General features: G+C 35.4%; 1 protein-coding gene across 2 annotated transcripts in view; it reads left to right on the forward strand.

Annotated features, from left to right (window-relative positions):
* The first annotated feature begins 529 nt into the window (after positions 1-529).
* Positions 530-15,930, forward strand: part of LOC131048794 (probable fructokinase-7) — a 139,625-nt gene continuing 124,224 nt past the window's right edge. The window contains exons 1-2 of one of the 2 annotated variants that reach the window (XM_057982863.2): positions 530-950; positions 4,559-4,776. In XM_057982863.2, the coding sequence (XP_057838846.1) occupies positions 776-950; positions 4,559-4,776 (393 nt within the window). In that variant the 5' untranslated portion in view covers positions 530-775. The remainder of the gene's footprint in view (positions 951-4,558; positions 4,777-15,930) is intronic. The other variant, XM_057982862.2, reaches the window with a different exon arrangement.

The following is a 15,930-nucleotide window of genomic DNA, read 5'->3' on the forward strand; positions in this document are numbered from 1 at the left end:
TTGTGATTTTGCCATGTTCTTATGCAGTTCTATCGTACTTTCTATGATTTTGTTTAGTATTGTTCCCTACCTCCAAAATTTACACACTTGTATATATATATATATACCGAAATGGTGTCAATGAACATTTAAAAAAGTGTTGTGCTAAGATTGAAATTTTTAATTCCCTTAAAGCAAAGACAAGCCTCTTCCATTGTTTTCCACATAAATTCGAAACAATATAAAATTTATATAATATAATATCTATTAATGACAATACAAAGTGCTCTATATGATTTAATGCTCTCTACAAGATTAATTAAATAATGTTCTTTATGATGCTTGATTGCTTGGATTAATTATTAACTAATACCCTAAACATATCTTTAAATATAATATTCTAGATGTAGAATTAAATATTTTTGTCTTAAATCAATAGAGAGGGGACTTAAACTTCAAAACTAAGGGCGGTCAGAGTAAACGAAGACGCATCGCCAAAACTGCCTGACTTTCGTAGACGGGGAATATTTCAAACGTATTTACCGTGATCTAGAAAATCCTGGTAACGACGTATAAATATACGGCCGCTTCATTCGTATACAGACGGAAAATACAAAAACATGACGTAAAAATAGAAAATTTCTTGCCTATCAGAGACATGTCCTCAGATACACTCTGCGGTGCACCTTCATATATTTTCCCGTCTGCATTTTTTTGTTTACCAGATACATATTCTCCATCTTTATAATTTTCAATATCAGACAGTTTCTTTTCTGTATCATTTCTGTCATCAAACATGAATATGGCCGCGCCAAATTCTTTCCTAACAGTAAACAACACTTCTCAGCGATGTCTTTCCTTAAAGAATAATTCGCACACATTGCAGTCAATGAACAGGCTTTATCGAATTTCGAACAATAAATCCTCATTTTCTTCTTTGTCGATCAACACCATTTGTTGGAGAAAACGAAGTATGCATTTTTCCTCTACTTCTTTTCACATACAATGAATGAATGTTTGTTCTGTATATAGCTTCTTTCAGTTAAATGACAGTGTTTATGTTTGCTTGCCAAATTTCTCAAATACTTTGTGAATTCTTTTTCAATTGTTAGAAAAAGTATCAGCTAATGTCAGGGATCTTGTTTGAACAAAAAATAAAATACGTTGTGAATTGTTTTGTCAAATGTTAGAGAATATGCTCGTTAATGTCAGGATTTTTGTTTGATCGTTAATATACTTATTTTGTGGTCTTTTAGGAATTGTCTGAGAAATTGAGATATGTATTTGTTGCATCAAAGTCTTTGATAATCATTGAATATTTGTACTGCACTTCTCTTGACTCTAAAAATCTCTGTTGTTTCTAGGGTTTCTCTATGATTGTTTATATACTTGAATATTTCTAAATTGTTTTTCAATTGTCGGAGAAAAATTGGGCTATGCGTTTGTTAAGTTTGAAGCACTTAGTAATACTTGAAGTCTACTATCGTAAAATTTCAGTCAGCGTGAGCGTTTTGTTTGATTGTTAATATACTTATATGTATTTTTTCACAAAATCAATATGGATTTGTCTTTAATTTCAGGATGTGATTTCTTTTCACTTGTTTTCTTGAACCTATATTATTATCTCTTTAATTTAAATAAAATCTAAGCTTTCAATAGTTAAAGACACCAAGACTTGGCGCTCTGCTCTGCTGTTTACACTCTGCCTGATGTAAATAAAAGCTTTATTTTAACACAGTTCCCCTCTTTTTTAAGCACCAGTTTTGCTAAATATACCCTTTTCTTTTTACCTTTTAAATTGCTTTTAATATTTATGATCTCAATTATGCACTGTCTAAGCTTTCAATAATTAAGGACACCAAGACTTGGCGCTCTGCTCTGCTGTTTACACTCTGCCTGATGTAAATAAAAGCTTTATTTTAACAGAGTTCCCCTCTATTTTAAGCACCAGTTTTGCTAACTATATCCTTTTCTTTTTACCTTTAAAATTGCTTTTAATATTTATGATCTCAACTAAGCGCTGTTCGTATAAATAGAAATCCTTGAATTTGAAAAGTTATGTTTGTTTGTCAAGGGATGCCATTGTTATAAATAGCAAAAAATTCTTTTTACCAAGTTTGGTTGGCCAGTTTTTCATTGCCATATGATGCGCCTATGTATAGAAAAGAAAAACAAAGGGGGCCACCGTTGATCTAAGCGCACCTGTGAACGAACAACACGTTTCGACCAAGAGGAAACCGTCATTATATAAGGCGCATGACTGAAACTAGATCTTCATGCTATTTTCAACATTCAGTCAGTTTACACTAGTAGAAGTGTGCCTATGTACATCAATTTCTGATTTTGATTTGAGCAAATTTGTCTTTATAGTAGTGCACCTCTTTGTGAAGTTTGAAAACAAAAGCCTTTGATGAAGTGCACACCTCTGCACATAAAAACCGTTTTAAGATTTCAAAACAAACCTACTTGCCGAGATGTGCCCCTGTTCAAGCACAAAATGTTTGCTGAATGTAACTAAAATCCCATTGACAGGCATGTGCTTGTGCATGGGTGCTTTGGTTTAAAATATTTTTTAGGGGAAAGAATTCAGTAGTTGAGAGCATTCTAATGGCTGTAATAGCATTTGTTGATTTAATGTTCACACTTGTTGATTTAATACCCAATATTTTTGACAACTTTGCACCAATAGTTGTGACTTTAAAGTTGTTATTGTGATGATAACTACCCATAATTGAATGAAATGTATCCCTAAGCACTAAAAAGCAACAAATCATGTGATGCCACATCAGCGCACAAGTATCGGTCTCACTTTTGCACAAGTATTGGTCTCACTTTTTTTTGGGCTGTTTTGGATACCTTGGCAAAAAGCATGCTGATGTGGCATCATATTTGATAATGTGGCCCTAACACCTTAGTTATAAGCAGGGGACTCACCAAGTAAGCTGCTGCAAAAAGTTGGAGCGATTTGAAATTTCTAGATAGAATTTTTTGAAGCACAAAGTTAGGGTGCTCAACTACTAGATCCTCTCCCCTACTTTCATTCTACCTTGCATAAATACACATGCCACACTACAAAAACACACATATAAATGCCTGCTCTTAAATGTATTCTACCTTGCATAAGTGTGCTTGCCACAGTACAAAACACACACACACATATATATATATATATATATATATATATATATGCCTGTTCTTAAATGCATGTATATATTGGTGTGCTGGCTAGGATTGGGTATACAAAGCCAGCATAGGTTCCTCTTGCCAAGTCTTTTGAAGAGTCGCCCTATCTTTCCATATAAGCAAACTGCAGTAGTTGCTCCACAATCTTAGTTTTCATTTTAGGCAATATAGTAAACTTTTTTGCATCTCATGATTCATAATATCCTTTTTGCTTTGTCCCTTAAATTGATGCAATGCACATGTTTATTTATTGATCTTGGTTTTATTCAGGTACAATATTAAAGTTTCAAATACTATCTAGATTTACAAAATTGTAATAAGTCTGCACAATAAATAATGCAATTGCAGTTATATTGGCTGGCAACTTTGCCATTAGTAATATTGAGGGATAACTGAATGTATATATTTTTGTACGGGCAAAGAAGCTGATAGTTTGCTTGAAACGTTAACTTCGTATAAAGAAGCTACTAGCTTCATCTATGTAAATGTCCCATTTCTATCGAGGCTATTGCTTAGTAAATTCTCAGCCTGGATTATCTTGATGTACAAGTGGTATAAGGTGTACTTTTTAACTAGAGAACATGCTGAAAGGATCTTCTATGCGTTTTCTATTCTGGTTGAACATGACATAAGCTGTGGGTAACAGATTTACTAAGTCATGTTTTCTTTTGTTTCATCGATTGTATATGCATATTCAGTGGAACTGAACAGTAGATGTCACAGATGAAAGGAGGTATTATTTCTACTCATTCCATCAGAAACCAAAACCAAATCATCGTTGCTGCCAGTTTATATTTTGTCTTTAACATGTGACCATTATATTTGTTATTTCTTCAATTATCAATGTTCAACAGGCAAATTCAGAGTCCACAATTAAATATTTGCATGGCATTTGCAAAAAGCCTAATTGTCTTTTGCTTGTTGAGTCATTCATTCCCAAATGTGAATGGTGGTGTAGATACGTTATTTTAGACTTTTACCATTACAGCTTCAATATTGAACTGTTGCACTTGCATATTCTTGTTAATCAGCTGCTAGACGATTCTGTATGCTTAATCTTACTTGGAAAATAATTCTGGAATATATTGGCAATGGTACACCTCTTATCTATTGGCTTATTTGTACATAAATTAATTGCAATTTAGATTTTGTGTCTCTCTCAATAGTTATGTTATAATTATTTCGTCTTTTGCATCGAAAGGTTAAATTTATCATGAACTTCAGACATTGTTTGCCTGAAATAAATATTTGTACTGCAGTACATTTTGTGATTGAATGATGAAGATCGAAAAATCTACGCAGAATGATTCCGTTGCTTGTTTTTTATGGAATAGTAACGAGACAGTCTGTTGACTCTACAATATAGCAATTGAACAGTACATTTCACTCTTTCCAGGTTTTGTAAGAGCGTCGTTAGCAGGCAGTAATGGCCAGCCAGATGGAGAATCGTCACTTGTTGTCTGCTTTGGAGAAATGCTGATTGATTTTGTTCCCACAGTAGGAGGACTATCACTAGCTGAAGCACCTGCCTACAAAAAGGCTCCAGGAGGTGCACCTGCTAATGTTGCTGTTTCTGTAGCAAGACTTGGTGGCTCGTCAGCATTTATTGGAAAGGTACCGAGCAATTCTTCTGCAAATTTGATTCACTAAATAAACATAGATTAGGTGAACATGATACACTTTGTTGTGTAGTTATGTGTATTTAGTATTTACCCCAATGAAAAATATGTTTCCACGTACACAGTCTTATTTACTTGTTTGTTAATGCCAAGCAAAGAATAATGACCGTATCTAACATCAGATGTTATAAGTGTAGATATCTGATATAGTAATATTGCTTAGGGAAACCAATAATTTATTAGTTCCATCTAGCATTTGCAATTGGTTCTGGGAAAGAGCAAATGAGAAATTAGTATTTGGAGCTTATAATTGTGAGCCGAGGTTTAGCTGCAGGTTTCTTGTTTTGATCAGACTGCAGCATGTATTAACAAGTCTCATATTTACCTCGTTATTTGTTGAGATTTTCTATTTGCTTGTTGAATACTTTGCTTGATTTCATGATACTTATTGTTCAATACTCATTGCTTTTTCTACTATGTTTTAGGTCTTTGCTGATCCAGCTTCAATGCATTATTTATAATTTCTGTTTCTCATTGCTTATTCCCATTTAGCTCTTGTATTTTGCCATTCACACTTATGAGGCATGCTTGCTAGAAGATGGATCCCAACGTACAGGTTTCAGAAATGTACCAGATATCTATCTTTGCATCGTATTCCATTCTGTAGGACGTTGGCAGAAGCAAGGAAACAATTTCCACTTCTATTTACTTTGGAAATATTCTCTAATCATTTCTTGGAGGATATCTGCCTAGTTTTAGTTATTGTAATTTGTGACATCCTTTACTAATCATAGTGCCCACCTGTCCAAGTTTGACTAAATTTACCAGTCCTTGTGGTCAATTGGTTAACTGTGAGATGATCTTTCATCAATCCATTGTAGTCCATGGCTCATGTAGCTTGTAGAGGTGCATCTTGAAAAAGATAACAGGTTTGAGGAGAAATAATTATGATTATTGAGAGTGCTTCCAGATGTAAATATCTAGTAAGTTTTAGCATCAATATTTTGGATCACACTTCATAATCCATCAAGGCACAGCCAACTAAATTGAGGATCATGGTCACTTCAATATACCATGAGTAGAATTTTACCCACTAAATTGGGAATGGAAGGCTATGATAAAGATTCCCAAGTAATAATTAATCATGTAATAATGGGACAGGTTTGAGTTGACCAAGTCGTAGATGGCATTTTACATCATGTCATTTTTGGCTTCTATCACTAAGACTTTGATTAAGACCTCTAGCATGTGTCACTAGTATTGCATTAAGGAGATAAGAGGATCACATGGAAGAAATAGTGGATGCTACTCTCCACTACCTTCTATCATTGTACTCGTCACTACTATTTTAATGGATTACTGTCTAAAGCTTGTTGGCCATTTGCATTAAGACTTTCCTCTACCCTTGATCTTGCATCTTTTGTAATTGCTATCGATTTCCTCCTCATGGACTTATAAACAAGGAGGAATTGGTGAGTATGGGTATGGTTTTTTGGAGAATGAAGCAATTGGTTTCAATTTTTAGGTGTGTAATATGCGAGGGTGGAAATTTGAAGTATGCTCTTGGCTTGCACGTAGTGTGATCTGGTAAACCAAAAATGAACAAATGTTGTTATAGCTGTTATACAAAAAATTAATTTTGGTTGCCCGTTTTTGCTATTTCAATTGATGATGAATCATGGAGTGCGACTAGAGTGTTGATGCCAATAGTACTATCTAGTTACATCCAAAAGTTCTCAACAAATTCTCAAATTACCACAAATTCAACATTATGGAACCTTGAGTGGGAGAACATGCATTAAGAGCTTGTAGATTGGTAATTGTTGTGTACTTATCATCCAATCCACCCTTCCCTTTATCAAATACCACATCTTGGTGATTGAGCACCTTCTTAGCATTGGATCCCATGTGTCTAGGCTTTGAATTTTTCACTATAATAGACAAAGATGGAATTATGACTCTTCACATATCTCATAAGGAATGTGTGCATCAGCTACACATCCATGATTTTGAGATGAGATAAGTGAGGCTTCCTTCCCCTCTAGTTCCCCTCATAGTCAACTTCTTGACAACCTTTGTTGGCACTCAATTACTGATATAACAAGCATTGTTCATTGCTTTACCCTAATAAACCTTACGCAACTTTTGAGTTTGCAACATACTCTTGAGCATCTCCATGAGCATACATTTCTTCCTCTTAGCTATGTTCGATTGTGGAGTATGAGGCACTGTCAATCCTCACACAATGACATATTGCTTTAGGAAGTTTGTGAATGCTTGGTTGGCATATTATGTGCCATTATCTATTCATAGCTTCTTGATCTTTTAACTAGATTGTTTGTCCAATTTTTCCTTGAAGACCTTGAAGGTAGAAAGTACGTTACCTTCTTCTCAAAGTAAACTCATGATTTTTTGGTAAATTGCAATTCGGGTGATTTTTTTAATTTATTAAATAATTATAACTGAAGTTGTCCCAAGGAGGTGTTGATTTTATACTTCCAGATTAATGTAAAACTTAGAAATCAGAATTTAGTTTCTAATTAAATTGTTTGTTGTAAAATTTAGAGATTTCTAGATCTAGGCATAGCATAGAAATGAACAAATAAGAACAAAACACAATTACCCTGGGAAAACTTCCTAGGAGGAAAAACGCAGCCAAAAAAGATCCTCAAATCTGATTATGGATTATATTCATATGAAGATTACAACACTTATCTTTAGTACTTGAAGATGATTGCACATAGGGCTGATAAAGTCTTCAACAAGTCTGCACTTTTATAAGTCTCAAGCCTGCCCCATTTAACACAGTAATCAGCAATCAGATCCACACCCTAGGGTTGCACTTTATTGTATCTTAAGTCTGCACCTTTGCCTGAAACTGGACTGCAACCCTAGCTGCTTGAATCTGGAATAGTTCGCCCTCCTTGTAATGGTATTTGCAGAATAGTTTGCCCTCCTTGTAATGGTATTTGCTCTTGATATTAGCGCCTTTTATGACAGATACAAATCGCCAATATTACTTCTTCAAACTTCGCATTTTAGGCAGAGGTATAATTTGCATGGAATGATGAATAAGTAAAAAGTTGTTATTTATTTATATGGGGAGCAATGTCTTTAGTCATGTCGGCTTGCTTTATAATTTATTTTATTTATTACTTTTCCTTTTAGCCTTGATGGAATAGGGTCGGCCCTATTTTGGAGGAGCACGTTGAGTGTGGCGTGAGTAAGTTTAAGTGGTGCCGTGGGGTTTAGGGCCCAACCCTACACGTTGAAGAAAGGGGCCAGCCCTTTGGGTGGATTCAAATGTTGCCCAAGGCAATTGGAATCCGCCATTCCCTAATTACAATCAACAAGAGGAACTATTAAAAAGGCAACTTAGGTGCAATTATTTATTAAAAAGTGTTTTAAGTTGTGCCTTCAAGGGAGATGTGTAGGCACATGGGAAATATTTTCTCTCAAAAAAATATTATTATTCAATTTGAAAAAAGAGCTTTTGGAGGGAAATTATTATTTTGTTTCCTTGTAATATCCAAGATATTTTTTTTTTTTTTTTTGGACCAATAATAAACATCAACCTACAGATAACCCGTTAAGGTTAGAAAACCTAAACTCAATACTTGCTGAAAATTGCAACCCTTCCACTTTCTGATCACCAAGTGCCCAATATGGGAAGGTGAGAGCATACGATGAACAGGGGATCGTTAGATCTCAAATCTGCTGAAAGATGAAGTGAAATACAATACTGGGTGGCAAGCCAGCCCCTTCCGCTTATCCAGCGGGAAAGCAAGAAACTTGGCGGTGAACCAGCCAAGAGAAACACACAAAGACACAAATCACTCGACCACGATATTTCAGAGGGAGGACTGAAATTACAAACAAACTCAACTCAATCGCTTATGCAACGGGAGGACCATTACAATCGATCATCACTCGACCGCTTATGCAGTGGGAGGACTGAATTACAATTCAATTGAAATAGGCGGCAAGCTAGCCTCTTCCACTTTTCAGTGGGATGAGAGTTTACAAGCCAGAATTGGTTAGTAGTACTACTACTTAACCTTACAATAATCAAGATAGTGAGAGAAGAAGAGTAATGCTGAACATCCAAATAATAAGCATGAAATTTCTGCTAACATCAAAATCTGCACGCTGGAAATGCAAAACCAGCAGTGTATGGATTCACTAAAACACTCATAACTCTCTCATTACTCACCCAATTCACCCCAAATCAGTTCTAAACCAATGCTACACCAGCCACAATGAAAACAAACCCAAAGGAAGCTATTAAAACACCCATATTTAATCTGCACGCTTCCCAATGCACTCACTAAACCCAACGCCTAACCTGGGAAGTTCGATTTTCATTATAAAACTCCACACTCAACATAAGGTGCTAAAAACTTACAAGATGCATCACCAGTGGCAGGAAAGATGGATGAGCCGGTACCCAGAATGATGGAATCGCCTGGCCAAGAGGTATGAGCAAAATACAGTTTCAGCAGCTCCGCGACCAGCAACCAGAAAACACTCCAATCTCACACAAAACACTCCACAATCTGCAACTCACTCACCAACAACACTGGAAACACATGGAAACAACTAGGTACTATCTTGCAAGTATGAAACTGAGACTTAGCTAGGAAGCCACAGTTCGAAGCTCAGATTTTTCAATCGCCAATTCGGCAGCATAACGATGCAAATTCATAAGATGATCAAAATGGGAGCCCAAGGCTCTTATTTATAACTTCTAACTCCCCAAAACCAAATGCAAATGCTCACAAATTCGCCCAAATTCAACTTCTCCATTTGCATTTCCTTTACCACGTGGACCCAAGGAAGGCGCCCATACCATAAGTCAAAGAATTACGCCAAGAAGCCCAAGACCACGATTTTGACTTAGCAAACATTTGTGAAGAAGTTTCAATCTCTACTATTTCTTATTCTCTTTGTGAGAACATGGGTCTAGAAGGTTTCAAAATGGAACTATTTGCTGGTTGGTTACTTGCAAATGAGCTTTTACCTCTTTGTAGTGTTCTAGTATGACCTTGAATCTTCAAAAGGGACAATGGTGGGTGTATTCATCTAGATTTGCAACATTCTTGTCAGTAATTCATTTGTTGTCTCTTGGCTTGCCAAACATTCTCTGTTGCCCTGCAAATTGCACTTTTGTCATTTTGTCTTCCCTCATTTGGGGGCGCTTATTAAGTTGCCGCAAAGAAACTTTTGATCTTTTCTCTTTGTCAAGGGTCTTCATTTCTCTTCTTAGTTCACAAGCTGATGAGATTTTATCTCAGATACCACTATAATATCTTCAACAAATTTCAGTATAAACTATTTACCACTTTCTGATCGCCAAGATCCTATGAGATTGAGGTGAGAACATACGGTAAATAAATATTATTATTCACCACTTTTTGATCACTCGGACCCTATGAGGGCATATAGTAAATGAATAATGATTTTTGCATACATTATTTTTGATAGCAAAAATGCCTAGAAAGAAGTAACCCTAGATTGCACAAATAATATAAATGTGTTGAAGCTTCAAAGAATAACACACAAAAATGAATAAAACTTCTTCCATAATATAACACTAATTCAGTGATTGCAAAATATATTTTTCCACAATACGTTGAAGCTTCAAAATTACAAAACTTGTTGCAAATATCAAAATATACATTGAAATCTAAACAAAGGATTGATGCACAAATACAATTCACGTGTGAGATTGCTCTTAAGAAATCAAAGGGTTTTTTCCCTCTATTCACTAGAAAACCAAATGGGTTTTTTCCTCTACCTCCAAAATCAAAGGGTTTTCATTGTGAATCATATAGCTAAACCAAGGCTCACACTAGGAAAAAAGGATTGAATAAAGTGGTAGATGTCTTAAAGGCAACCGAGCACCTCAATATATAGCAATAACAAGACACAAGTTCCAACACCCACTTTCTTCCTCAAAGATAGCAATTGAAATATTAATGAGATTCTTTCTCCAAAATAGCCCCCACTTCATGAATACTAATCGGTAATTCCTCATTAATAAGCTGCCATAGGAATCTGTCATGAGGAATTTGCTAAATGTCTTGGAGGCTACAACAATCCACTTGTAGTCATTATTTTATTAACATTTATTTCTGATACAAGTTTTCTCTGTCTCAAAGCCTCATTATTAAAATTTTTTCCTATCCTTATCAACAAGTAAGGATTTGGCCTACATAAGATGAACTTATTAGAAGGGGACAATACACAATAAATAACCAATGGTGAACCGTGAAATGCTCAAATTGTAACAAGCATCACTTGGGATAAAAAGCATAGTCAACAAAAATAATTATATTTGAACGATTAACTACGAAATATCTAGTAGAAAATCTTCAAAGGTTCAACTAATTAAATTGTTTTTTATACAAAGATCATTTACTAAACATTGAGTTATAAGAAATATAGAATAAATGTTACAAATTACAATAAACTCATATCACAACAAAGGTAAGCGAATATTTTTGAAGGGGGAAAATTGCTTGATAGAAGAAAACTCCACATGTATTTTAGAAGGTGGCAACTTGTAATGTCCCCTCTCAGAAGGCTACCCATTTCCCAATAATTTTTAAATATTATTATGTCTTAAATTAAGTTATTGAGATTAGAAAACATCTAATTCCTCATAATACAATTAATACTAATTATTTTAAGAGTTTGCCCTTAATTCTTCCCTAACCTTGATGGAGGATGGTGGAATAACTGTGCTAGGGCGCTTGGAAACTGTCTACAAGTAGGCTCCCTCAAGGTTTTAGGAACACTTGTTCATGCCCATCTTGGGACTCTCCCTCAAGGCTTCAGAAATATATGTCCTTACCCCATCTTGGGACTTACCTGTCTTACAACAGAATTACTCTGCCTCTCCCTACACAAACCCCCTAACCCTACATAAGCATTAGCAGAAGACTAAGGATTGGGCTATCTATATAATAGTCTTTCATGTACTATGAATGTATATGAAATTAAATAATGACTGTCATACATATTGCAGTCTATATTAATATTACTACTATATTATGCATAAGAACATTACCAGGCTTCATATATGCATACATATTCAGCACATCCCCATGCATACCACCAAGAACAAAGATGTTACTGCCTGTAACTTAATAACAGATCTGATCTGATCAGATTGATGGTGATATCACTGGATGCTTTGATTCCTTTCCTTTATATCTCTCAACGTGAGTGAGGGAGAGGTCACACCTTTTCATCATGTATGCCCTTTTGCAAGAGACACACCTTTCACCATTAACACCCTTTGAAAGAGTGTTTCTGCCCTTTGAAAGGTACACAACCTTTCACAATCAGATCTGCACTTCTGATTCCCAAATTATCCCCACTTTAATATGAATTCTTTTCTCCCTTTTATACCCCATATTTGGGGGAGTCACAACTTATCATTTCACGCCTTTTGACCATGGATTAACTTTAATCAAATTTTAATTATATTTAATTATATTCCCTTATATTTTAATCTAATTTTTATTTTTTATTCTTTTGTATTTTAAATTTTATTATTATTATTATTTATTATTAAATTATATTTCAAAGTGGGGACATTACAATTTGCCCCACCCAAGATTGCTTGTCCTCAAGCAATGATCATGGAGTGTTCAAAATGACTTCCAATATGAAATGGCCTTGGAAACACACATAGAATAAACATGCTGGAAACATATTAGGCATGAACCAAACATGGAGCATACAATGCATTGTTGGATTCCTTCTTATTGACTAGATTGATTCATTGATTCATTTTTACCCTACAGGATGGTAGGATTGAAGCTCTGATACCATTGTAATGTCCCCTACCGGAAGGCTACCTATTTCCCAATAATTATTAAGCATTATTATGTCTTAAATTAAGTTATTGAGATCGGAAAACATCTAATTCCTTATAATACAATTAATAATAATTATTTTAAGAGTTTGCCCTCAATTCTTCCCAACCTTGATGGAGGATGGTGGAATAATTGTGCTAGGGTGCTTGGAAACTGTCTACAAGTAGGCTCCTTAAAGGTTTTAGGAACACCTTCATGCCCCCATCTTGGGGCTCTCCCTCAAAGCTTCAGAAATAAATGTCCTTACCCCATCTTGGGACTTACCCGTCTTGTGACAGAATTACTCCGCTTCTCCCTACACAACCCCCCTATCCCTACGTAGGCATTAGCAAAAGACTAAGGACCAGGCTATATATATGATAGTCTTTCATGCACTATAAATGTATACGAAATTAAGTATGACTGTCATACATATTGCAGTCTATATTAATATTACTACTAAATTCTGCATAAGAACATTATCAGGCTTCATATATTAAGCATACATATTCAGCACATCCCCATGCATACCACCAAGAACAAAGATGTTACTGCCTGTAACTTAATAACAGATATGATCTGATTGATGGTGATGTCACTGGATGCTTTGATTCCTTTCCTTTATATCTTTCAATGTGAGGGAGAGGTCACACCTCTTCATCATATATTCCCTTTGGCAAGAGACACACCTTTCACCATTAACACCCTTTGAAAGAGGGCAACCCTTCATTAATTCTGCCCTTTGAAAGGTACACAACCTTTCACAATCAGATCTACATTTCTGATTCCCAAATTATTCCCCCCCCCCGCTCTTCAAATGAATTCTCTTCTCCCTTTTATACCTCATATTTGGGGGAGTCGCAACTTATCATTTCATGCCTTTTGACCATTCATTAACTTTAATCAAATTTTAATTATATTCCTTTATATTTTAATCTAATTTCTATTTTTCTAGTATTTTAAATTTTTTATTATTTAATTATATTTCAAAGTGGGGACATTACACAACTTGAAATCCTATAATGCTAACAATTTCTCCACTAAAAAAGAGAGATTTTTAAGACAAAAGATAACTACATACAAACATAAAGAAAATGGATAGAGAATCTCTGTTTCTCAGAGATGAAAACAAGAGCTATATTATGTACGTAACTCTAAGCCTCTGTATTTTCCACCTTGCATTAGTGTGTTCCTATGCATCATGTCCCTTATGACAGGAGGTGCGCACATAAATGCATGCAAAGAAAAGGAGTTATCCTGTCATGTCCCCAATTTTTGCCCTTCCTTAGTGACAACATTTCTAGTAGGGTTGGTCTATTATCTGGTTCCTGTAGGCCAGCAGAGCATGGAGGGAACCAATTCAGGGGCTTAGAGAGTCATGCGTGAGCCTTTCAGGCAGTTTGGAGCAGTTGACGACAGTTTCCTAAAATTTAGGAAGGATCCCTATTTTTTAGGGATTGACTGGGAGTGGTCTATGGGGCATCCGGAGACCTCTGGGAACGTTTTAGAGACTTTGAGTGCATCTCCTATTTTCTAGGGGTGCTCCTATTTTTTAGGAGGAACTCCCAGTTCATTGAAAGACATCTCGGAGGTGCACACAAAAGAGAAGAACCATTGGGATTTAGTTGCGAGGTGACAGGTCCAGTCTCCTACTTTTTAGGAGCATCCCTAGATTTTAGGGGAAAACTACCAGCTGGCTTATGTGGTTCAGGCATTATCCACAGGTAGGTGGCTTCGATCAATTTACAGTTCTGAGTTTATTTGAATATTTCCTAAGTTGATTAAATAATTAAAAGGTGATTATATTAATCACTTATCTTATTATATTATTAAATAAAAGCCATAACACCTTTCCTAGGCGTGGCAACTTGGAGGATTTGGTTTAAGTGATTTTGGCCCCATTCAATGAATAATTGACCCCTCTAGCCAATCGGACTTCTAATGGGATTGTCTTGCAAATAAAATAAAGTTATTTTGTTATTTAAAAAGGGCAAATGAAACCCTAATTAGAAATTAGGGTTTGGGCTGAAAATAAAAGGTGTTTGGGAGCTCATTTTGCACAAGGTGATTGAAGATTTTTGAGAAGAAAACTATTTTGCAGGTCTGCAACGTATTTTGCAGGTGTGTAGATTGGAATTGGGGACGTAGACTTCCATTTCTGAGAGAAAGGACGAAAACCCTTTCATATTTTGTCAATTTGGAGTGCTGGGAATGCTTATATCTGACCAACAAGGGTATTATTGAGAGGAATTTTGACACTTACAGCAGCAACTAATCATGAGAATCAGATCTGAGCAGTTAGAGGGCAAATTTTGGTGAATTATTGCAGTTTGTGGCCAGCCATACCTCTCCTAGCCTAGCCGTACACCCGTAGCTTGTCTGGGAATTCCTAAAAAATAAATTGAAGGGTTTTACTTGGAATTTTCTGTACAAATCTCATTGTCAGCAATAGGAATAAAGATTGGAATCATTCTTTCAGGCTTATGAAGTCACTGGAGAGAGATAAGAGCAAATCAGTGTGGAAAATTGTCCATTTTCAGTGAAGTCTCTTGGGGGTTTCGAGGAAACAGCAACAGTTTGGTCTATTTATGTTAGATTTGTTTTTGGTAATTATTTTCTAGAGGAAATAAACTCATTGGAGCAGTTAGGACTCATTGGTAGCTCTTGTAGCAGCGCCTGGACTCATTTATGCTAGTAAAGTAGCCCTCCAGGCAAGGCGTTAAACCTCTGGTAGGCCAATTTTGGCATGTCTTTCATGAATTCCATTGTTTATTGGCTTTTGATAATTGCTGTTACAAAAATCACTCAATCTGAAATTTTATTTCAGTCATTCAATTGCATTATTTAAATTCCAAGGCATACATACTTTGCAAAAACACAAAAAAAGCAAAAAACCACAAAACAAGCAAACAAAACCAATTTCCTTTTCCGCTATCCAAATAATTTTAAAAATCAGAAAACTAAGTCAGATTGCTACTTTCCATAGTCGACATCTTTCATATCCTTACTCCTTGCAAGGAATATGGTGACACCTAAGAAAGGAATTACACTCAAAGGAATCTTAGCTAAAAGAGAAATGAGGTGTAGGATAATCGAAAAATACAAAATAATAATAATCCTAGCCATCTCATCAAAGACAAAATTTTCCTAAATGTTGGATAAATCCGTACACAAAAAAAGGTTGAGTAATTTTTTTCCAATAAATTGTAAAATAAATAAAAGAATTTATCCTATGGCTTTGGAATCAATAACTGAATGAATTTATCCCATGGCTTTGGAATCAA

Source organism: Cryptomeria japonica, chromosome 8 (genome assembly GCF_030272615.1).
Source record: "Cryptomeria japonica chromosome 8, Sugi_1.0, whole genome shotgun sequence".
NCBI classification, from domain to species: domain Eukaryota; kingdom Viridiplantae; phylum Streptophyta; class Pinopsida; order Cupressales; family Cupressaceae; genus Cryptomeria; species Cryptomeria japonica.